Here is a 25,802-nt window from a genome sequence, read left to right on the forward strand (position 1 = left end):
CCCGTTGCCTAGCTAATTTTCTATTTAATTTTAAATCTTTATAATGGTTTTGGTTAATCTAGGTTTCAGTTGACAAAATCCAGTTAAAAGCAGGCTTTAATGTACGGTACAAGAATAGAACTTTTGAATGGATTGAATTTTTTAGAGATGTGAGCAGGATGCACGAAATTATAATTTTCCGTGACTAAATATGGTTTCTGGACAATTTGCAATAGGTTGATGTTGAACATTGTCCGAAAAAGTTTAATAAAAACGAATACTTACGTTTGTTTTTCCTCAACCGGAGCAGACGGAGGTGGCATGGTGAATTTGTCACTGATGGCTTTCGAGACTAAAGCACCGACGATGGGGTCGAACTTGACATACAGTGAATCTCTAGTCAGTGAAGTCTTTATGATCCCTTCAGTATTGCCAACTTGAGTGAAAAAGTCCAAGTCTAGGTTGGCTCCGTCCCGGAATTCCACTGTAAAACAACACAAAATTAACATCCAAATGAAATGACCTATTTCACTAAATCTGGTTTTTTTTAGTTGTTCCTGAATTTGTAAGAAATTAGATATTGTTAAAGCAATTAATTGTTGTAAGCCGTCATTGGTGTCTCATTGAAAGGACACCAAAAAACATATGAAAATCCGTACAATAAGTTACCAGTAAATTGAAATTAAACGAGAATTTGTCAATTTTTTCTTTATTATTTTAGAGTGTAAGATTGACCAACAATTTATATTTCATCAAAATTCTTTCACAAGTTGGCGTGTTTTATATCTAAGCGGCGTTTACACAAAGCCAGTTTGCAGGCAGATTACCTGCCTCAGGTAACTTGAAATACACTAAATTGCCTGCCTACTGGCCTTGTATATAAACACGGCTTAGTGGTATACTTATAGAGACTATATAATTTGGTATAGACCGCTTGCCTGTACATGTTGATAAAACCTTGCATTTCTTTAGGCATATTTTACTAAAACAACATGACTTTGTCTTTCTTGTGGTGGCAAGCATAAGTAGTCACTAAATCTAATGTGGTTTATTTTAACGATTATTGAAATTGGATTGGTTTGTTTATTTACGAGATATTTAGAATTGTTGCACCAAGGAAGAAATTGAAAACAAAAATACTGATAACTCTCTGTAAAGGAAAACTGAGCAAAGTTCAACCAAGAAACATGAGTAAATAGTCAGTGCAGATTTGTTTGTTCATCATCAGCATAAGAGCAAGACACATCATATGTCTCCATATCACATTGAATACCTAAAAAACCTAAAGCCTTAGAACAATAATGTAACATACTAAGTTTTTACAATCATTAAAATGTTTGTCTTTCATTTTAGAAAAGTGCCACGACTGTTTCTGCTTCTTTCTCAGCGAAAATCAATTAGAACAGTTTAAAGCATGATTAGTCATTTAGATCAAATTGTTGACCGAGCTAATTTAGTTTCAACTGACAAAATGATGTAGCCAAAATGAGTCATAGTTACAGTATTGAGATCATCACAAATTTAATTAGTAATATAAGGACGTTACTCTTTGACCTCAAAAGATTGATATTGGACTCAAGAATAAGATCACCAAACAGATACTTCCGCTGGCCACTGGAAGTTATACCTGACGCAATGAATAGAAACCCCCTTAAGAAAAACACATCTTATGGGATCTTATGGGGTCAGTCAAAATTTGGCGATCAATATCTGTAGTTGTGCCCTCCTCCACCAGAAGAGTTAGTGACATCTTTTGTCTTTTGTCACGTGATGTCTTCTTTCTCTCTTACTTCAAGTCAGCCCTCTCACTCACACTTAGGGGAGAGCAAAATAACTGGCAACTACAGATCTTGATCGCCAAATTTTGACTGACTATTTTAACCTAATTGTGTTCTTCTTAGAGGGTTTGGTTTGTTTTCATTGCCTGACGTTTGTTCTGCTTAAAACGTTTACTTTCTTGGACTAGTTGCCCAGTGTTTAAATGTAGTAGACGGTTAGGTCTTAACCATTGGCATACTGAAATTGAACTACTTGCTGCAAACAAGAATTCATATTTTAGGCTCTTTTGACTTACAAAAACTATAACTCCCTTATTCACTTTTATGTTGCCTTAAATTGCTATCCTCCTCCTCAGCAATATTGGAGGACATTTGCAATTATCTAAGTGTCTATTTCACTCGATTATAAACAAGACAATCACAGCATTTTGACACAAAACATGACCTAAAAACTCTCACTTATTGTTTATGTTTACTAATATTTTTGTTCAACACGTTAGGTAACAAAAGGAATTAAAAATACACAAGATAACTATTAAAGATGAACAGTCATTGACTCGACAAGTGCTGTGATCCCTCGGAATAATGTAGAACTAGTAGCAATGTACCGTGATGGACCAGTTCCAGAGAGCAATAGAGGCGGGACGAGGATTATTATATTTTTTTCATGACAAAAGATTAATGTCTTGCAGATTAATGTGATTGTCTGCCGCGGTCACGGAAACATCATCGTCTCCCGCCATCACGGTTACATCATCATCGTCTTCCGTGAGTGCAGGAAAATTGTAAAATATACCCCACGGTCATGTAGACATTATCGTCTCCCATGGTTATAGAAACAACTCAATCTTTTTCCTTGATTGTGACAAAATCTAGAATATCTTTGTCAGTCTACAAGACTACAAGATGGCGGGAGACGATGATGTTTCCGTGACAGCAGCAGACGATGATTTCTTCCAGACTGCAGAAGATATGCGAGATTCTGCTGCGATCGTGAAAACGATGACAATTTTTCTGTTACCGTATGAGAGAATTATGTCTACATAACCACTAGACTGCTGCGAACCCTGCTTCTCATTTCTTCAAAAAGGTTTGTTGTTACTGTGTCCTCAAGTTTTTTTTCTTTCTTTAGCGAATCAGATGGTTTGAGTTAGGATAATTGGAGTTCTACTATAATTTGAATTTTTGCCCATAGACAAGAGGGGAACATGAGAAAAAATTGGCATGATTAAGACATTGTATAGTCCACTGAGCATAATTGACTACAAGGCGTGGCGAAATGCACCAACACAACCTGAGAAACACCATGCAGTACAACCTTCCACAACATCGCACGACACAGTTTGAAAAGAAACCTTCATACGCAGGAATGAAAATCTACAACAGGCTACCTCCAGATCTAAGAAGCAAGTCAGACGATGACCTCAAACCAGCTTTGCATCAATGGCTCATTAATCGACCTTTCTATTCCTTAGAAGAATACCGTCAACAGGTCTTTGACTAAACAACACCTCAACCAAACATTTAGAAAAAATGGTAAATTGACGCTACTACTATTCTTAATGAATGTGTAAATAAAGATTATTTGTCTATTGTCTATTGTCTACTACGGCATACAATACTTACAGTCTTCAGTGCTCAGCTCATCTGCGGTGATTGGTCCAGCTTCACTCTGATTGAGATGAGAGGGAAGTACTGCACGCATACTCTGAAAAACAAAAACAAACTTTTGTTAAAACATAAAACTGACAACATAACATTGAAGATTACAAAGCCAGAAAAAGTATTATTCAACATATTTGTTCATTATACTCAGGAGTCAGACAGGGGGATGGGCTTTCCCCGATTTTATTCAATATCCTGGAGGAGACACTGAAGAAGAGAGCAGAAATGAATTGAGTGTCAACGTTGGTGATAAACTGAATGTGCTAGCATTTGCAGACGACGTAGCTATAATGGCTGAAAAGCTACAGGACCTAACTAAACTGACCGATGTCTTCATAAGAGAAGCAGAAAAAGTTAGGGCTGAAGACAAACGATTCAAAGACCAAATTTATCCACAAGAGACCAGAACTACACACAAAGCCCTCTCCTAGTCCATGGTCATAAATTTGAACAAGTGTAAGAACTCAAATACCTCAGAGTCACAATATCCAATAAAAATTCAGAAGAAATTGAGATTCACCACAGAATCAATTCAGCATTTATATGCATGCAATAGATTATTCTCACCCAAATCACTGTCATAAAAAAATACCCCCGTCGCAGCAAACCTGCATACTAAGCGAATTTCCATTCACCCGGCTTGATTTCTACTAAAATATTCCCTATAAATTTTCAGATTTATTTCCTATTTAAATAACATTAATTTTAGTGAGTAGTTAGGTTTGCTGCTACGGGAAAGATGTTGAGGTGTGTTTTTTCAATTGAAATATTGGTAGCTTAGTATGAAATAAGCCAAATTTGATTGAAATATATCCATAAACAAGCAAACTAGAACAGTTTATTTATTCTCCATAAGAATAACATGGGAATTTTAAATTTACAATTTCTTTAATTTTCTCCGTAGTCAATGAACATTCAAAAAAACTTCAATATACTAAATTATTTGTTTTTTTAAGCTCTTCCAAATGGTCTAGAGAGAAATTTAGAAATTTAAAGTTTTTAGGGTCAAAAATGAGAAAAACCCATTTTTACCCCATAAAACCCCCCATAAACCCCTGATCCTATGGTTCGATTATGCTGGTTCGCGAACTCGTTTGAATAAATGTAGGTTTACACGTTTGTACCAAATTTCATCAAAATCGGATCAATTTTGCTCGAGTTATCGCGCACATATATAAATATATATATATGAATTTGAACGGATGGTGTTTTTGGCCTCTGAGGACCTCAAAACGAAAAAGTAAATCGGTCCCGGGTCTAGGTCTTACCATGAGACCTACGGTAATAGCTTATTCCCTATATGGGAAATTCGCTAATATTCCCTATATGGGAAATTCGCTAAAATTGGATTGTATAAATGAATAGTTATTCCAGTTTTACTTTATGGATCGGAAACATGGATATTAAATAAGAAAGAAAGAAAGCGGATTGTTTTTGAAATCATAGTCTTGAGGAAGATATATGACGTATGACAAAGGAGATTGGAGGAGGATATACACAATAGGGAAATTATACTACCATTTTATGTCCATGTAGCTGAAACATAACAGTGCAGACATATGAGTGGGATAAAGTGTAGAAGGACACGTGAGAAGGGAAGAACCGTCTCAACTGAAGAAAACAGTAAAAATAACCCTGAAGGAAGGCAACCTTGTGGAAGACCGGAAAAAAACAGAGATGGTAGGACCAGGTTAAGTCAGACATACAAAGAGTTGGAGCCACAGAACTGGATACAGAGGTCAGGTCGAATTTGAGAGTATTTGTTGGTGATGAGGCTAAATATCACCTGCGAGATGGATGGCCCTGGGAGTAAGAGTAAGTAAGTATTCAACATATGACAGCAAGCATGAATAAGAAAACCACAAATTTTAGTTGCCAAAAAAAGGGGAAAACTGCAACAATTCTGTTACAATATTTGTGCTCTTGACATAACACTTTTAAAAAATGTCATTGCCACCGGTAAATAAAGAAAAACCTCAGGGTCCTGGTCTGCTGAGTTCGGGGTTTTTATGGTTATTTGATACCCTCTCTTTTTGTTCGAAGAGATATCCATTTCACTTCACTGTATTTGGATGATATAGCTGTGTGGAAACATTTTAATTTAAGTGTCGAGTCAGTATATCTTTGTTGTTATCCTGTAATAAAACTAAGAATTGGTAGTGAGGGAATGTCTCAGTTTCTAACAAACGCGTGTTTTATTTTTTTAGTACCAAATGAAAACATTTGCAATTTGCATAGTACAAATAGTTTTGTGCTTGGTCACCCTTTCATCCCTTAAAAAATTCATATTGTATTTTTTTTATAACTGTTTGATGTTAATGGTAATAGGTAGACATAATGTTGATAAGAGTAGTCATTTAACATTTTTGTTTTGACTGATGACTAATGGTTTTACCCATAACCTTTGTTTGGCAAACTCTCCCAGAAAAATCTTTCTCTTGTTGTATATAAACTGAAAACAAAAAATCCAGCGGATACAGTAAATATTTACTCAAAGAGTTGCATTTTTATAAACATGTTCACAAGTGAGGTGAGAAGCAAATTAAAACCAATTTCAACCACTACGTTCTTTTTTTGAGATCGTTATCTTTTGCCGTGCTTCAAAGTCATCAGCCAAAGATATATTAGGTTTACAGACAGTTTTTATTAATGTTAGATATGAACAAACAAAGGAGCAAACACAAAGCAGAAATAGAATTCTAGCTTTCACAATTGAAGATTATGGTTCTATGGTCTCCATTCATCAAACCAGAAAATAGTATTATAAACTATGACAAAACAAGGATATTGTAAGGTAACATAATATTTTTTATTAATATAAATCTACATCCAGAAGTAGGACAGTAAATTCTAAATATTAAAATTTAAAAGCCTCTCTCTACTATCACTCATAGATTTTTAAGGATAAAAAAACGCCAAACTAGCCTCAAATTATCATTTTCTGCTTCACTAATCACGGTGCACCAAAATTGATTTCCTTTCCAATAAAAATCAAGAAAAATTCAGTTTTTAACCTTAAAGTTTATCTATTTAAAAATGTTAATAATTGTACAAAAAACTAAATACTTGTACATATTTTTATTGCAAAAATCTCCCAAACAAAAACTTGAAAATTCTAATCTTTGTTATTTCCGTTTTTTATGACGGTCGTATTTGCATGATAAGGAAACTTGGGGCAGATACAGGCAGAATTTCAGTGAGCCATAACAGATATTAAATGAATCACATATACTGTATGCAACGTTCGCACAGTCAAAGATTCATGAATTTGCAGAAAATCGCAGAAGATTCTATAATCGGTATTCAATTCACGAAATATCAAGAATCAATTAATTTTCACATTAACATGTAGACAGTTGCGAGGAATCGAGACTCAGAATCAGCTCATTAAAAAGTTCACGGCTCATTTACGGGTTTTAAGGTTGAGCAGGTATTCGATAGTTCGACACTCCTTGTAGTTCGACACGGGCCGAGTTATTTTGTCAAGTGATATTTAATTTTTTTAATGGTTACTATTGTGTGATGTAAGCTGACTTAAACATTGATTTGTCATTTATTGTTTGATTGAGACTTGACTAATGAACAGTGAAATTGTTAAGCTTTTTTAGTATTTAATAAATTTGGGTGATTTCTATACAAGACTTTTGTTTTCCCCTATAGTTTGACATTTCTATAGTTAGACATCCCCTAAGTCCACAAAGTGTCGAACTATCCAGGTTCTACCGTAACACTAAAAATAAACAAAGAAACCTTTTGTGGTTCTAACGGCAGATTCAGCTTAAAAGAGAACACACAGTTTTTGTCAAATTTCGAACTTTTCAAAGTGTACACACATTGTGCAAAATCATGCCTATTCAAGCTTGAAATCTTTTTTCCTAAAGCTTTTATGTCAGGTTGAGCAAAAACAAGAAAAACAAGCTTCATAAATCACATTTCTAAATTAAAAATTAATTATTATGAAAGAACTACTCATTAATAAAGCAAATATCATACTCCACAAAATACCTCCATATAAGAATTGATTGATGATTCAGCTACACCAAACGGTTGTTTAAAGGTGGTCTGTTTGCTGCTTCTTGGTGAGAAAGAAGATGGTGTTTTGGAAACTGTTGATCTTGGTGAGAGAGAAGGTGGTGTTTTGGAAACTGTATATCTTGGTGAGAGAGAAGATGGTGTTTTGGAAACTGTTGATCTTGGTGGTATTCTTTCATCATTCTTTGTAGCATTGCTGGTTTCTTCGACTGTTATGACTGTTTTATTGACATCGCCTTCCGAATCTGATTCGTCTAACTCCCTAGAAACATTTAATATATGTTCGGATACATTTGCTGCTTCTTTCATCAATATGTCATCAAAATCGTCTTCAAGTGAATCAAACTTCTCTACGCTTTCCAGGCTGTTCACTTCTGCAGGATTTGTTGAAACTCTGTTTTGTACCGAGGTATCACTTTTACTGTCTTTGGTTTGTGATTTTGACAGTTCATAACAGTCTTTGAACAATGACTCATTTCTGTGAATTGTATTACTTTCATTGGAAGATTCAAACACATTTTCACCCAAGGAAGTTTTTCCTGAGCAGATGTCTTTGATAGAACTAGTGTGATGTGCCTGTTCATTAACTGGGTTTAACTCTTTTTTCTTATTTGAAAGATGCATTTTCTTGTATGTTTCTTCAGACTGATTCAACTTGAAAGGTGAGCTTTTACTCTTTAAAAGAGCATGAGAAGACTCAGCGTCATCACAAGAAATTTCACTGCTTGAAGCAATTTTATTCTCTTTGGGAGGAATAATGACCTCGACTTTACTATCCTCGTTCAAATCAACAGACTTAATGTCTTTATTGATATTCTCCTTGGTAGACTTCTGTAACTCAGTTTGAACATGAACATTCGTTATGGTATCTCCTGACACAGTCTCTACAGGTGACGATTTATTTTTGAGTAATGAGTAATGAGTACGATAATGAGTTTCATAGTTAGACCTAATCAACTCTTCTAATTCCTCTTTGCCTCCAGGTCTCATTATATAATCTATCATATTCACATTAATTGGTGGTGTTTCGGTTTCGGCTTTCATGATAGAACTGCTATTTCTTGATGTAAAAGAGTTCATCGACATCCCAATAAATGATTGGTTAGATTCATCAACACTATGGTTTTCCTTGGTGTCAAAATATTGGACATTTTCATTAGAACTCTTAGATGAAATTGTCAACATATCATTTGACTTTACTTCTTTGACATCATTGTCTCTTTCTGACACTTCAAAGGGCAATTTCTTCTCGTTTAGTGTATTATTGGAACTAGACAGTACCTTACATTCTTCAACAATCAACTTATTCTCATCTAATGGCTCACTAAAGCTAGATGAGCTGAGTGTGGTATTATCAGATTTTACTCCTTCAACATTACCAATCAACTCAGAGTCTTGCGGAGGCAGTTTTGTCTCATTTAGAGGATGAGCAGAACCAAGTATCTTGACATCGTCAGACGGATCATCTGATTTCACCTTTTTGGTATTACCAGGAACAGGATCAGGAACAGTTTTTTCAGCAGGTAATGTCTTCTCCTTTATTGGATTAACAGGGTCAGGTAGCATGTCCTCTGATATCACTACTCTGATAGTATTATCTTCTTCAGCAGGCATTTTCTTCCCATTCAATGGATTAACAGAACTAGATAACTTGACATCATCAAATGACATTTCTTTTGTAGCATCGTTGACTGTCTTAGACTCTTCAGGCAGTTTCTTCTCATTTAACGAATCTTTGGTGTCAGGTAGCGTGTCCTCTGATATAACTACTTTGATTGTATTACCTTGTTCAGCAGGAATTTTCTTCTCATTTAATGGATCGACAGAATTAGATACCTGGACATCATGCAATAACACATTGTTGGTTGCATCATTGTCTGTCTGAGAATCTTCTAACAATTTTTTCTCATTTGAAGAGTCATTTGTGTCAGAAAGTGTGTCCTCTGATATCGCTACTTTGATGGTACTATCTTCTTCAGCAGATATTTTCTCAATTGTATTTACAGAACTAGTCTTCTTGACGCCATCCGGAGAGAATTTGTTGGGAGCATCTGCCTTGGGCTCATCAGGAACGACTATCTTCTCAACTACTGAAATGTTAGTTTTAGATACCAAAACAGTTTCTTCTTTATCTTCTTTCTCGTGATTAACTGACTGAGACTTATCAGCTGGCACGCTCTCCTCACTTACCAAGTAACTACGACTAGACGGCAAGGTAATATCTGATTTTACTGCTTCCATATTATCACCCGACTCAGACACAAGAGACAAATTCTCCTTGTTTGTTGCATCAAGTGAGTTTGGTATTGTATCATCTAATGTCTCTGTTTCCGTAATACTATCAGTCTTAGACTCTTCAGAAGGAAATTCTTTTTCCCTCATTTGATCTTTAAAGTCACATGAGTTGATTTCATCCGATAACACTCTCTTGGTAGTGATGTGTGTCTCAGCTGATGAGTTTTGTTTGTTTGATGAGTCGTTAAGTGTGATATGACCTGATATTGTTTCTTTGACACAATCTGTCTGGATTACTTCAGCAGCTGATTCCTTCTTATAAAATAGAACCTCTGAGCTAGATGTAGTTTCTTTGGTAAAACTGTCTGTAATGTTTATTTTTTCAATAGATGAAATCAAGTCTTCTATACCAAAACTGTTACGCTTACACATGCTAGAACTTGCCAATCCTCCAACAAAAGAATAATCACTGGATGTATTTTGATTGGTAGGGCTACTCTCTAAAGTAGTTTGACTTTTTTCTGACAGAGATTTATTTTCTTTTAGATCGCCTTCAGTGTGAAAGCTATAATTTCCATTCTCTGTGTTTCCATCTGTTTCTTCAATCAAAGACAGTCTATTTGTACTATCAGATAACACAGGATCTACAGAAGATGTAATCTGATTTTCCACATGCTGATCTATTTCTTTTACAGATTCTTTAATATCTGATACAATCGATTGGCAAGCATTGACATTTTCATAAGTACTCAGGTTTTTAACTGTTTCAACGACTTTCTCCTTTCCTGAAGCAACAATAATAAACTCTTCAGATTGCCTACTCTTGTTTTGAGCTCCTACACTTTTGAGAGAATTCCCTACTTCAACTATTTCTTCTGCAGATTCTTCAATTGAATTAATCCCTGACACATTCACTTGGGAATGATTGGCGTTTTCTGAACTCAAACTTTGGTTTTCAGCTTCAACATTGCTACTCTCTTTTTCATCTGGAACAACACCAATGAACTCAACCGATGACCCACTCTTGTTTTGAGCTCCTTCTAGACTTTGGAGATAATGAACTACTTCAACTATTTCTTCTGCAGATTCTTCAATTGAATTAATCCCTGACACATTCACTTGGGAATGATTGGCGTTTTCTGAACCCAAACTTTGGTTTTCAACTTCAACATTGCTACTCTCTCTTTCATCTGGAACATCACCAATGAACTCAGCCGATGACCCACTCTTGTTTTGAGCTCCTTCTAGACTTTGGAGATAATGAACTACTTCAACTATTTCTTCTGCAGATTCTTCAATTGAATTAATCCCTGACACATTCACTTGGGAATGATTGGCGTTTTCTGAACCCAAACTTTGGTTTTCAACTTCAACATTGCTACTCTCTCTTTCATCTGGAACATCACCAATGAACTCAGCCGATGACCCACTCTTGTTTTGAGCTCCTTCTAGACTTTGGAGATAATGAACTACTTCAACTATTTCTTCTGCAGATTCTTCAATTGAATTAATCCCTGACACATTCACTTGGGAATGATTGGCGTTTTCTGAACCCAAACTTTGGTTTTCAACTTCAACATTGCTACTCTCTCTTTCATCTGGAACAACACCAATGAACTCAGCCGATGACCCACTCTTGTTTTGAACTCCTTCTAGACTTTGGAGATAATGAACTACTTCAACTATTTCTTCTGCAGATTCTTCAATTGAATTAATCCCTGACACATTCACTTGGGACTGATTGGCGTTTTCTGAACCCAAACTTTGGTTTTCAACTTCAACATTGCTACTCTCTCTTTCATCTGGAACATCACCAATGAACTCAGCCGATGACCCACTCTTGTTTTGAGCTCCTTCTAGACTTTGGAGATAATGAACTACTTCAACTATTTCTTCTGCAGATTCTTCAATTGAATTAATCCCTGACACATTCACTTGGGACTGATTGGCGTTTTCTGAACCCAAACTTTGGTTTTCAACTTCAACATTGCTACTCTCTCTTTCATCTGGAACAACACCAATGAACTCAGCCGATGACCCACTCTTGTTTTGAGCTCCTTCTAGACTTTGGAGATAATGAACTACTTCAACTATTTCTTCTGCAGATTCTTCAATTGAATTAATCCCTGACACATTCACTTGGGAATGATTGGCGTTTTCTGAACCCAAACTTTGGTTTTCAACTTCAACATTGCTACTCTCTCTTTCATCTGGAACATCACCAATGAACTCAGCCGATGACCCACTCTTGTTTTGAGCTCCTTCTAGACTTTGGAGATAATGAACTACTTCAACTATTTCTTCTGCAGATTCTTCAATTGAATTAATCCCTGACACATTCACTTGGGAATGATTGGCGTTTTCTGAACCCAAACTTTGGTTTTCAACTTCAACATTGCTACTCTCTCTTTCATCTGGAACATCACCAATGAACTCAGCCGATGACCCACTCTTGTTTTGAGCTCCTTCTAGACTTTGGAGATAATGAACTACTTCAACTATTTCTTCTGCAGATTCTTCAATTGAATTAATCCCTGACACATTCACTTGGGAATGATTGGCGTTTTCTGAACCCAAACTTTGGTTTTCAACTTCAACATTGCTACTCTCTCTTTCATCTGGAACAACACCAATGAACTCAGCCGATGACCCACTCTTGTTTTGAACTCCTTCTAGACTTTGGAGATAATGAACTACTTCAACTATTTCTTCTGCAGATTCTTCAATTGAATTAATCCCTGACACATTCACTTGGGACTGATTGGCGTTTTCTGAACCCAAACTTTGGTTTTCAACTTCAACATTGCTACTCTCTCTTTCATCTGGAACATCACCAATGAACTCAGCCGATGACCCACTCTTGTTTTGAGCTCCTTCTAGACTTTGGAGATAATGAACTACTTCAACTATTTCTTCTGCAGATTCTTCAATTGAATTAATCCCTGACACATTCACTTGGGACTGATTGGCGTTTTCTGAACCCAAACTTTGGTTTTCAACTTCAACATTGCTACTCTCTTTTTCATCTGGAACAACACCAATGAACTCAGCCGATGACCCACTCTTGTTTTGAACTCCTTCTAGACTTTGGAGATAATGAACTACTTCAACTATTTCTTCTGCAGATTCTTCAATTGAATTAATCCCTGACACATTCACTTGGGACTGATTGGCGTTTTCTGAACCCAAACTTTGGTTTTCAACTTCAACATTGCTACTCTCTCTTTCATCTGGAACAACACCAATGAACTCAGCCGATGACCCACTCTTGTTTTGAGCTCCTTCTAGACTTTGGAGATAATGAACTACTTCAACTATTTCTTCTGCAGATTCTTCAATTGAATTAATCCCTGACACATTCACTTGGGACTGATTGGCGTTTTCTGAACCCAAACTTTGGTTTTCAACTTCAACATTGCTACTCTCTCTTTCATCTGGAACATCACCAATGAACTCAGCCGATGACCCACTCTTGTTTTGAGCTCCTTCTAGACTTTGGAGATAATGCACTACTTCAACTATTTCTTCTGCAGATTCTTCAATTGAATTAATCCCTGACACATTCACTTGGGAATGATTGGCGTTTTCTGAACCCAAACTTTGGTTTTCAACTTCAACATTGCTACTCTCTTTTTCATCTGGAACAACACCAATGAACTCAGCCGATGACTCACTCTTTTTTTGAGCTCCTTCTACACTTTGGAGGGGATAGTCAACTCCAACAGTTTTTTCTCCTGATCGTTCAATTGAACTAATCCCCGACACATTCACTTGGGAATTATTGACGTTCTCTGAACCTAAACTTTGTCTTTCAGCTTTCACAATACTATTTTCCTTCCCTGCTGAAACTCTACCGATAAATTCTACTGATGAGTCACTGCTGTTATGGGCTCCATCTGTAATTTGGAAGGAATTGTCTAAACTTCTGAAACTTTCATTGTAACTATAAGAAGCACACAAGTCGATGACACTATCAGGACTGCCCAGTTCTTTAACACTGAAGCTAGTGAACTCATCAGGTCTAGGCTGAATTTTTCCAGGAGTAGACAAGTGGAATTTGTCCAAATTGTCAGCTAATGCAGTTAAATTCAACTTATTTTCCACTGCATCTTCAAACCTGTCTTCTTCTTCCATATCATTTCCAGGACTTTGAGGGATTCGAATTTGTGGCAATTTGAGATCTTCATTCCCAGTGTCTGTAACAGAAAAATAGTCATACATTCACATCTGTTAAAAAACAGTTTTCATTAAATTATAAACTGTATAACTCCAACTATCCGAATCAATTGGGACCGTAACAAATTAGGATGGTTGAAGTTTAACTATGGGGATTGCAAAGATTTCCTGATTGAACGATTAAAGCTTTTGCCGCGATCGCAGAAGACAATTATGATTTTTCCATGACTGTGGGAGACAAATATGATGCACCATAACAAGGAAGATATTCAAGATTTTGTCGAAGATGTTGAAAAATATTACGTTGTTTTCGCAACTGCGGGAGACAAAGATCATGCCTACTCAACTGCAGGAGATATTCAGGATTTGGTTGCAATCACGGAATACGATGACTATGTATCCTTGACCATATGGTATATTTTACGTTTCTCCAAGACTGCGGGAAACGATGACGATGTTCCCGAGACCGCAGGAGACGATTATGAAGTCTAAACGACCACGAGAGTTTTTGGATTTTGTATCACAGATTCTGCCTTCTTTAACAATGATTCTTATTACTTGTTTTTTTTTATTCTTTCTGCAAGCAATTCGGATGGTTGGAGTTTGACCTTTATTTTTTTGTATAGAAGAAGATATGAAGAACCCATTTCAAATTAGGATCAAACTGTTTTAATTGGAGCACTAAAGTAAATGAGTTTTATCGATTAATTTGTAAGATACTGGATTTTTATTCAATGTTAACAGATTGTGCATCTTCCCAGTCATAGTTTTTAGTAAAATTCTGGAGATAAAGGAGGGAGTAAAATCTACATTACAGTGGAGTCCCGATAATCCGAACTTCGGTAATCCGAAAGTCCGCTTAATCCGAAACCAAAAAATATATTTTTCATAAAAAAAATTAAAATTTTTTGAAATTTTTTGAATTTTTTTTTTAATTTGTTTGAACATTTTTTGAAAACTTTTTTATTAAACTTTTAACACAGTTAGCTGTACCGAGTCAAAGTATTCTGTAGCGGCCGGGCGAGATAGACTTTTTTTGTAGAGTATTTTAGTAAATATTTCACCATTTTTGTTATTAACATTTTTCATTTTCGTCCGCCAAATCACAAATGGCGTGATAATGCTAATGATAATAATAATGATATGATAAAGTGATAATGCTGCAGCCACTAGGTCTAGCCTTAAGTAATGTGAAAAACAATCCAGGGCTCGTGCCTGCGTCCTAAGACGGAAAAAAACTTAAAAAAATTAAAAAAAAATTTAAAAAAACGTTTAATCCGAAATATTCGGTAATCCGAAATGGGCCCGGTCCCAACCATTTCGGACTATCGGGACTCTACTGTATTTGTTGTTTGTACAAAATAGATGAGGTGTCACTCTATAATAATCCTTACAGTCCTGTCAAGTATCAGATTAACAGGAAACACTGAATTTGTAAATTCTCATAGTCTTGTAAATGCAATATTTTACCACTAATTACATTCATTCTTAACCCTTCCTGGACACCAGCAGTGGGGGAGCCAGAGGGGGGTGAAGGGGGCCACCCCCCCTCAGGCATACAAATACATATATTTAAAAAAAATTCTACTATGGATAAAAAGGGGTTGAGTTATTTATTGCACAACATTTTATTTGAAAAGAGAACATTGTGTAATAAATTTAACCTAAGCTTATGTCGTAGCAAGATGTTTAAATAAAACATCTGTGTTTAGCAAGTGAATTACGGCAATCTACAGAGCACAGGATAATAGCACCAAGTTTTGGTGACCACCATTCAATAGTCTACCTACAGAATTGGCAGAACAATCTGTTATCCGTCTGGGAATATTAAAAAATGGCAAATATCTCTGTCGCCCTTATTTGAACACCAAAAATAAAGCGGGCATATCCAGGAAAGGCAAATAAACAGTTTAATTTCTTAATTTAATAAAAAAATATTCTCACCTGATTTTGAAGAATCAACAGATGACAAAACATCTTGTTCGCCTTTACTGATAAAACTATTGTCACTGTAAACAAAATTAATGGGATGAATACTAAAAAGAGAAAAAAAGTTATTGAAAAAAAAAACAATATTGTTCACAAATGGATGTTTAAACAAAACATTTTCAAACTTTACAAATTATGAGTAGAGTGAAACCCCAATAAATTGAACAAAACAAAAGCCTTTTAGGGCAACTTATTTCTTTGAGTAATCAATGGTGTGAAGTCAAAAGCTATTTTGGTTCAAACAGATCGTCTTTTTATTGCTGCCATCTTTAAATTGAAAATTGTGCATTTTTTCAACAATTGACAGTTGTATTCTAAGCTTAATCTCTATCACAGTTTGAAAGATGCCTGTCATAGCCTGTTCCTTACATTCTGTTGGCAAAGCCACAGCGGATTAGTTAAAATTTCCCAATTGATTTAAATTTTTTTTATAATTTTGATTCAGCGGGGTTTGGATGAAAGGGGTTTAACTGTACTTCAACAAATACAACAATACAAATCATGAAAGAATGGAAACAGAAATACAAAAAATTTTAAAATCAAAAAGCAAATTTAAAACTTCAAAATGTTTATTTCATCAATCTTTCAGTTATAAATGATAAAATTAATGAGCAACTAATGCACCATTAGATGGCTTAGCACCACTTGCATGAACATGTAGAGCTACATGATCAGTTAAATAATTTTTTCCAACCGCCAAGAGACAACATGTTTTACATTGCCCCCAAAAACACTAGGGATGGAATAAACTGATTGAAAACAACCGATTCAATCGGTCGTTAGTCGGTTGCTCTCCCGGAAACGATTGAAACTAGTCACTTCATACTCCCGGTCCTACGACGACTGGAACCAGTCAACCAATCGTTGGAATACTGTAACTGGAAACAGTCAAACGTCGGTGATTCACTCGGTTTTTCATTCGACTGAAAAAACCGACTGGTTTTAAAAACAACCAATTGACTAGTCGATTGTTTTTTGCAGTCGGTTGTCCCATCACTAATAATCACCCGGCCATGCCGCTGTCATTTCTGTTTTAGTATTTAATTAAGAACCAACCTATGTGGTTTGTTAGTTTGTTACTTGATGAACTTCCTGAATTTTGAAACCCCATTGACGCAACTAAAATAACAATTTTATTTGACATAAACAATCTTGATTTGTACCCAATTGATTTGAAAATGGGTCGTTAACCTGAAACTAGTAATCCCCAAACACTGTTTACGACTGAAGACGGACAAAGGTACCTATCATGTATACCTACAATCAGTCTTGGTGGCAAGAAGTTTTTAATTGTTCTCTATGTAAGAGTGCTCTTGTTGTTTCTTACAAAAAAGTTTCACCTGCATACCTGCGTTTAGCGTTTCTTTTATGATCAAATTTGAAAGAAAATTTACCGTAGTATATCACATAGTCATAGATTTAGTCTTAAACCGCATTTATGATCACATAGATTACGTTTTCCGTTTCATTAGGCACTTAAAAAAATTTTCTATAAAAATGAAAACTTGGTTAAATAAAAAGATCTCAAAGTTCCAGAAATTTACGGTCTATACTCGTTGCTTACTCACTTCTTCCACTTTGGGAGCTAAGAAAAAAAATGATAATTACGACTTTCAGCCCATAAAACTGTTTAAATTTTATTGTAATCATGAGAGCCTGAAATTTTCTAAAAAATAAAATAAACCATTGAGAAATACCAGTGAATAAAAAGTAAAATAAAACTCACCTTTTAGGTTTCAGACTTTCACTAGCCTTTGATGATGGGGAAGTAGGAGGACTTTTTGGATTGCCTCCCCCACCACCACTCTGAAACAAAAAACAAACATTCAGACTACATTACCATGAAGACTACATAAGGGTGCGCTCTATGTGTTCGCCGCACGCTAATGCAAGGGTTTAGAATCTCCGTAATTGTCGGCTTTGCTCTTAACCGATTGAAAATAAATTTATGTTAATTTATTCATTTCTTATTTTTATAGGCTTGTATCGTTTTAATTTTTTGGTAATAGAACAATTTTAAGTGGGAAGTGACTGGTAAATACTTCCAAATAAGCTTTTTTCTAAAGCGTGTTACACATACAAATGAATTTTAGAAGAAAATTCAAATTGATAAGTTGATTTATTGGTCGAGTCATAAATTTGAATATAAGTAGTAAGGAACCTTACTCAGATGGAAATTTTTTTAAAGTTAACTGAGTAATTTGAGAGGACTTAACGTCTGCAAAGCGCTTCTTGCGGCACTGTTTAATGGCGCAATATAGCTGAAGCACGAGCTGAGATTCCCGAGCTGAGGTAGAGCGCACCCTTTATACCATTGATTTTAACAGAAGCATGTCTACTATTCAATCTTTTCTTTGGCCAAAATTTTGAGTTATCCAACCCTATCAATTTGGTACCAAGAAATCGTGAGCTATTTTGTTACGTTTGGTGGGAAACATAAGCGGTTTACGTGTGGATAACCTCTGTTGCCGTTCTTGCCTGGATTCAGAAGACATGCACGGCTATGCACCTACATTTGACTGTACTTAGTTGCTTAAGCGCAATATCGCAGCCGCACTACCAAACAGTTTGACAACCCCTCATATCTGCGTAGACCTCTCTGCTACCCCTCTCACCTTTGCATGCTCATGCTTGCGGTGCAGTTATTTCTGATAGCAACTTAAAAATAAAAAATAACCCCTGCTGCAGCAAACCTGTGGATTAACTAAATTGCTGTTTACCTGAACTACTGATTTTCAATAAAAAACGTTCTTAAAAATTTCAAATAGCCTATATTTTCTTTAAAACCTTAGGTCGTATGAGTAATTATGTTTGCTTCTACAGGGAAGGTAATAAACTGTGTTTTTAGTAAAATAAATGGATTAGTATGACATAAACAAATTTATAAAATCAATCAAAATATATCCATAAAGAAACAATTTACAACAGTTAACTTATTCTCTATAAGAATAACATGTGAATTTTTTCTTACAAGTTTTTTATAGCTTTTCTCCGTAACCATTCAGAGTATAATATTGCGTTGGTATACTAAATTGTTTTTTGCTCTACAAAATGGCTCAGGGTGTAATTGCAAATTTTTGTTTGGGGGTAAAAAATGAGAAAAGAAAACGGAAAATCCCATTTCACCCCATTCCCCATTCTCATAGTCGGATCATGCTGGTTCACGAACTCGTTCAAATAAACATAGGTTGACACATATGTACAACATTTAATAAAGATGGATCATTTTTATTAGCCTATATGTTTTGATAAAAATTTGGCAAATTTATTTTATTTGAACCAAGCTGTTAAAGTTTTACTAAAAAAAAACTTAAATCCTCTGTAGCAACAAACCTACTTAGGTACAGTACTCGTTAGATTTAATGTTATTTAAATCTTAATTTTTAAGGACGCAGGCTATATTTTTATCAGGCGAATGGAAATTTGCTTAGTCTGCAGGTTTGCTGCTGAGGGGGTATTAATTTTGTATACAGATATGCTCATAATTTTATTTTTATTGAGGTTTAATCCAAATTGATTTGGTTTGTTTGGTAAGTTCATAGTTCTGAGGGAATCATTTGACTCTAACATCTGACAATACAATGAAAACAGCTGACTCACTCTAAATATAGAATACAAGTTGGGAAACTTGTTTTATGACTCAGCACAGCCAAAAAAGACAACATTTAAACAAAACACCCGATATCTTAGTTGTTTTTGCGTTTTCCTACAATGTTTATCACAGTTACCTTACTCTTTAACATTAGTTAACAGTCAGTCGGTAATCGGTATGGATAATTTTTATTTTATCCACTCAAGTTGAAATATTTAATTAAATAGAAAATGTTACTAATTTAATTTTACCAAGGCTACCGATTGATAGCCCAAATGCAATAAAAATTTTAACAGGAATAACAGCAAACTATCTTATCTAGTACTGTAGGCCTACATTTAGGAATAATTTTTGCGAGTTACAACTAACCAGTTAAACTAATTAATATAATTTTATTAAGTTATTCTAATAGCCTACTGTTAAATCAAAAGAAATTGTTTTATATGAATCCCTAATACATCTCGTGATTTAACATTACAAGTGTAAAATAGTTTCAAGAGTGTTTAGATATATTTTTATAACACCCAATGCTGATCAAGAATTTATCAACCCCTAAAACGTCAACAAGTTCAGGCACCACTAAAACACCGTTGACAGCTAGGCTAGTAGACTTAAATGCAGTAGTCTACAGCTAAATACAGGTCTGGAAACTTTGTTTACTAACTTTACCAATTCTACGAGACATATTGGGGCAAGTTTTGTACGGCCTACCGTGCGATGGAGCAGCTTGTTGAAGAAGTCCATGCGTGTGTGATGTGCAAGGTCGGGACGCTCTACTAACCAGAGTGGCGTGAGCGTAAACGGCGCCGCTGCCAAACCCGCAAATATAACCTCTCGACACAACGCAATAATCGCCAAATACGACAACTACACGCTCGGCACGGCCAACAACCGACACTGACTACTATTAGTGCTATTTGTGAATAACCGCGCGTTATAAGGTCAGTCTGCAGAAAATATCTGCTGACTGCGATTCAATCATTTCATTGCCCGGGCGGTACTGTATTGCGCGGTTGCGACGAAAATACTAATCTTTGTGTAGTTATTATCGCTGTGATTATTTTGCGTTATTATTTTGTATTAGATTACAAAACAGTGTTTTTATTCCTTTTTTCGTACGTGTACCATTCGTTCTTTCCGTGCAACAGTGATTTTGTTTGGTATTTATTTTTTATTCGAGTGCAAAACTGTATTACACTCGTTTCTAGTGTGGACGTGTGGTCAACTTGACCTTGTTTGTGCTTGTTAGGTGGGTCAGAAATGTGTAGTAAATATTTTTTTTACTATATTGCATTTGTAAGTATTATTTATAACTATTATTTGTTGCAGCAGAAAATCAAATGTGTACTCGTACTCGTACGTGTAGGTATATTTTAATTTAGATAATTATTTACAAACTGAAGACTAAGTTTTCGTTCAAAATAAATTAATTTAGCTTCTCGCTGTGTGCTGTCAACAATTCTATTCTACTAATTAATAATCAAAGGCCCTAATCAGTTTGAATTGAAGATTACAAAAAGATCAAGCGGTAAGCGTCACAGTACTGTTACTGTGATAAATTTAATGCATGCATTTCCTGAGTAATTTATACACGCGGGGTAATGACACAGAGCATAGAATAATTATTTATTTAGATTTATTGTATGCTGTGTGGGTAATAAATGCGGGATAATTTGGTGCATTTGGGATAATAATGTGGGATCAATATGCCTTTAGGTTCATGGACTTATTCGGCTAATAACATTAGGCTAATTCAGCTAACTCGAAGGATTAAAAATGTGGGTTAATTTTGACGATTAGAAACCACGGGTGATAACGGGATCGCGTTGAATAGTTTCCAAAAACTGATTACATGTTGTGATTTTAATTTGTAAAAGTTCTATTTTCTTATATAGTTAGTTATGTAGTTTTTTTACGAAAGGCGATTTGTGATTTAGTTTGTGTGCGTAGAACATGCATTGCGCAAATAACGGACTGAAGAGATAAAGCAATGTTTACAATGATGAGTTTGATATCTTTATCTGGTCGGGTTGAAATACTCCTGAGTGGTTTTAATTGGCATAATTACGGCCGTCAAACTATCTGACCGAGCGTGAGGCAATGAGGCAACAATCTGAACTCATACAGTGTACACAGTTTTCCACAAATGTCACTTATTTCTCGTGACAAATGACCAACGTTATGCAATTTTCCATAGACTTTGGAATCTACGACTTCCCATCATAAGTAATAACTGATGCCGAAAACGGTAAAATACCTGCACAGTACAACCTTACTTTATTATTCAAAAACTCGTCGTTAATTCAGTGGAATGGTGCCAAGAAATATTATTATATGCAAAAGAAAGTTTACAGTACTTTATACCGATTTCTCTTATTTATACTGCACATTTCTTATCGTCTAGTGATAATTAGGCGGTACGCAATGCCGGCCCTGGCACCTCTCCTAAACCTAACCTCACTTCAATAGTGGCGAAAAATCAAGTTCTTTTTTTTCCTGAACTGTCTACAGCAATAAAAGAATCTAGGTTTCACAGTTGTCGGCCGAGTAGGCCTTATCTATAGTAAAAACATCTAATGTGTGGGCTCGTTTCGTTGCGGGACAAATCAACCTAGTTTCAGACTACGTAGGCCGACAAGCTTCCACCGTGCAAGGAACCGCCGACTATAAACGTAGGTAAATCAAGATATCAAGATGGCGAATTAGGGAGGGTGTGGGAAGCCTTACAAGCGATTGAGGTTAGCTCCCTGCTACAAAAAGTATTATTTATCATACGGCTAGGTTGTGTGTGCATTTATAGGTCGAAAGTAACACACATCATTGATAGGTAGTGGAAATGTTAAACAACATACCCCGGCTGTAAATATTATAATAAACCGTATCAGCAATCTGACACATACCGTACTTTCTCCCATAAGCTTGTCAACAACCTTTATTATGGGTGGTGGGAGTAACTATGATATTTTATAGGGAAATCACAAAAGTTGCGATAACCTTTGAACCGTACTTGATACAGCAATATTTTGCACTATTTTGTTTAGAACTATAGGCTAATGACTATAACAAATTCATTTTAACCAAAACGGGCTTTTTCCTATAATCAGATTTGTTGTTATTTTGTGGTTTTTATGGGGAAATAACATAGTTACAACAACTTTGGAACCGTAATTTTTACAAAAATGGGATTTGTACCTTTTTGTTAAAAATTCAAAGGACCATAACATACACTAGTTTTGTTATTGTATGGGTTTTTTTGGAAAAAAAACATAAGTTGGAATAACTTTAGAACTGTAATTTTATGGAAATGGGATTTATTCCATTTTGTTCAGAATTAAAAGGACTATAACTTACTAAATTTTTATCAAAATCTTTCACACCATTTTTGAGAAAATCAGATTTTTCCGTTATTTTAAGGGGAAAGCACCATAAAAATAAAATTTTTTTAAAAACTAAAAGTGCCTGAAGATAATAAGGATTAGAACCTACATACCAAATTTCATCAAAATTGACAACAGGTGTGGTCTGTAGCTCTGTACACATCCACACACACAGACATCACTATGAAAACCACTTTTAGCGAATTTCCCATATAGGGAATAAGCTATTACCGTAGTACTCATGGTAAGACCTGGATCCGGGACCGATTTTTTTTTTCGTCTTGAGGTCCCTAGAGGCCAAAAACACCATCCGTTCAAATTCATATATATATATATTTATTTATTTATTTATATATATATATATATATATATGTGTCCGTTAGCGCGATAACTCGAGCAAAAATGATCCGATTTTGATGAAATTTGGTACAAACGTGTAAACCTACGTTTATTCTAACGAGTTCGCGAACCAGCATGATCGGACCATGGGAACAGGGGTTTATGGGGGCTTTTATGGGGTAAAAATGGGTTTTTCCTATTTTTGACCCAAAAAACATAACATTTTGAAATTTCTTTCCAAACTATTTTGTAGAGCTTAAAAAAAACAAATAATTTAGTATATTGAAGCGTTATAATGCGCCTAATGGTTACGGAGAAAATTCCAAAAAATTGTTAATTTAAAATTCCCATGTCATTCTTATGGAGAATAAGTAAACCGTTGTAGTGTGCTTGTTTATTAACAAATTTTGCCCAAATTTGGAAAATGTTTTTATTTCTTACTAACTATTAATTAACATTTTACATAAAAAAACACTTTTACCCTCCCTGTTGCAGCAAACCTAAGTATGTGTTAAACTGATTCTATTTAAATAGGGAATAAATGTGATATTTTTAAGGAGACATTTTAGTCTAAATCCAATCAGGCAAATGGAAATTCGCTTAGTCTGCAGGTTTGCTGCGGCGGGGGTATTTTGGGTTCAGGGGGGCCCAAAACGGATACAGTATATCCATTCAAAACTCAATAATTTTGATGAATACACTACTTTCTCCAAATACTACGTATAGAAGGAGAAAGTAATAAATTTATGGAAAGAAACATTTTTATAATTACAAAGTTAGGCATATAAAATTAAATTTGGGATGTGTTATAAATCTACCTATAAAATACTAATTCTTTTAATAACCTGATTTGGTTCCAATCCATACTAGCCATCCTTAAAATGGTTCAACCCAAGTTTTCCATTTGATCCTGATATATAGAGAAACATTTATAAAGTTGTTTTCATTGAAAACCTCAATTCTTATAGGCTAGGTATCTGTAATTCATAAACTTTAAAGTTTATGAATTAAAGTCATCAGTCACACCCTGACTTCATACTGTTTTAAAAGTTTTTGAGTTTAAATTATTTAATTAAAAATAGCTACTGGTTTAAAGAAAATCGCAGGTGTAAATGTAAAATTTTAAAAGCTCCCATATTAAAAATACTCGCCTAATCCTCTTGCAAATAGGAGAAATAACAAATTTAAAATTTAAGTTTCTAGTTTTCAAAATGTTTTCTACTACATAGCTATAGTCTACAAGCTCCATAATCTGATCACATTTTTTACAGACCCAGATGCTGGTACCTAAGCATAATGTAAAAAGGTAAATAATGACTAACCAGAGTAGAAAATATAACTTTAAAACAAATCGAAAAAATGTGAGTAACTTACTGCTTTCTTGAAAATTATACTCCCCATATCAACAACAAACGATAAAATATCATAAAACGTACTGATTGCATCCGAGAGGCGACAACTGAAACCACTTCAACTGCAGGTACTCCAAAGAAAACAATGGAAATGGAACACATTATTTTAGCTTTATATCTACAGTAGTATAAATTCACAAAATCAGAGTTCTGAATCATGATTAAGTTAAAAACCTCTTACGTTTAAACTCAAAACGCACGAGCAGCTCAGTAAATGAACAAAAAATGAAAAACAAAACATTTTCTGATTTTACTTATTAGTTAAAGGGGAATTTAAAATAGCATTGTTCTAGCCCTAAAAAGTCAATTTTGGGGGAGTTAAGGGGCATGAACGTATGTGTTAAAATGTGTTTGTGTTAAAATGTGTTTGGGGCAAGTGTACATATTATGTATATGCCCCCCCTCAATAACAAACAGATAAATTATCTAAAAATAAAGAAAACCTTTTTATCTTTTGCTTGAATGACAAGCATAAACTAGAAAATGATAAATCTTGTGTTAGAACATTTTTAAGATTTGAACATTCAGGTCCTAAGACTCCTAATGATTTCTATAGTATCTAGAAAAGACAGTACGTTTTTCTTATACAGTAATGTTAGATAGTGTTAAAACCTTTGAATTCTGTTTCAATTGTTTAATTATTATTTCAGTACTATATATTTTAAAACACAGCAATTCATGTTGCTGACAAAATGTGTCCTAATAACTAAAGAGTAAAGAGATCCATAAGAGTTTGGACGTAGCCTTATGTGTTCCAACTGGGGAAAAACGAATCAGAGTATTTTTCGTTGACATGGGCATTGATGAAATTAGTCTGGGCTACCGGTACATCAAGAACAAGTGCTTAATCCAGCAGTGTGCATTGGACGAGGTGGTGAACAATCACCATATCTTCTCTGCGTTCTCTTCCTGTGGCGAGGCACAGGCAGAACAATTTTTCTATTAAAGCAGGGTTTTCTGTTTTCCCATGCGAAGGTTCGCAAAAAAGTTCACAACCCTTGAACTGTTTGAAATATTTGTATAAACAAAAAATCAAAAGAAAGCCAAGTTTTCCCTCTAAAATCCACTTGCCCCAACATCAAGAAATATGCAAAGCAAGGGGGGAGTGTAGGCCCCAAACAACATTTTTAAAAAAAAATCTCAAAAACATAAAATTATGCTAATATCTTTAACAAAATTAAAACAACATATTACAAAACATTCCAAAGAAAAAGCTCAGCAAATTTGA

At 35.0% G+C, this 25,802-nt stretch overlaps 1 protein-coding gene across 5 annotated transcripts in view; it reads right to left on the reverse strand.

Moving 5' to 3' along the window:
- LOC128993577 (extracellular matrix-binding protein ebh) overlaps positions 1-25,802 on the reverse strand; it is a 49,693-nt gene that overhangs the window by 12,203 nt on the left and 11,688 nt on the right. For 4 of the 5 annotated variants that reach the window (XM_054417575.1, XM_054417558.1, XM_054417590.1 and 1 more), the window contains 5 exons: positions 17,581-17,660; positions 15,810-15,874; positions 7,428-13,885; positions 3,384-3,465; positions 265-463 (listed from right to left, as the gene is read on the reverse strand). In XM_054417575.1, the coding sequence (XP_054273550.1) occupies positions 265-463; positions 3,384-3,465; positions 7,428-13,885; positions 15,810-15,874; positions 17,581-17,660 (6,884 nt within the window). Of the gene's footprint in view, positions 1-264; positions 464-3,383; positions 3,466-7,427; positions 13,886-15,809; positions 15,875-17,580; positions 17,661-20,157; positions 20,289-25,802 lie in introns of those variants that run through there. The other variant, XM_054417582.1, reaches the window with a different exon arrangement.

Source organism: Macrosteles quadrilineatus, unplaced genomic scaffold (genome assembly GCF_028750875.1).
Source record: "Macrosteles quadrilineatus isolate MER2022 unplaced genomic scaffold, UCM_ALF_1.0 Scaffold_1__1_contigs__length_201487025, whole genome shotgun sequence".
Lineage (NCBI taxonomy): Eukaryota > Metazoa > Arthropoda > Insecta > Hemiptera > Cicadellidae > Macrosteles > Macrosteles quadrilineatus.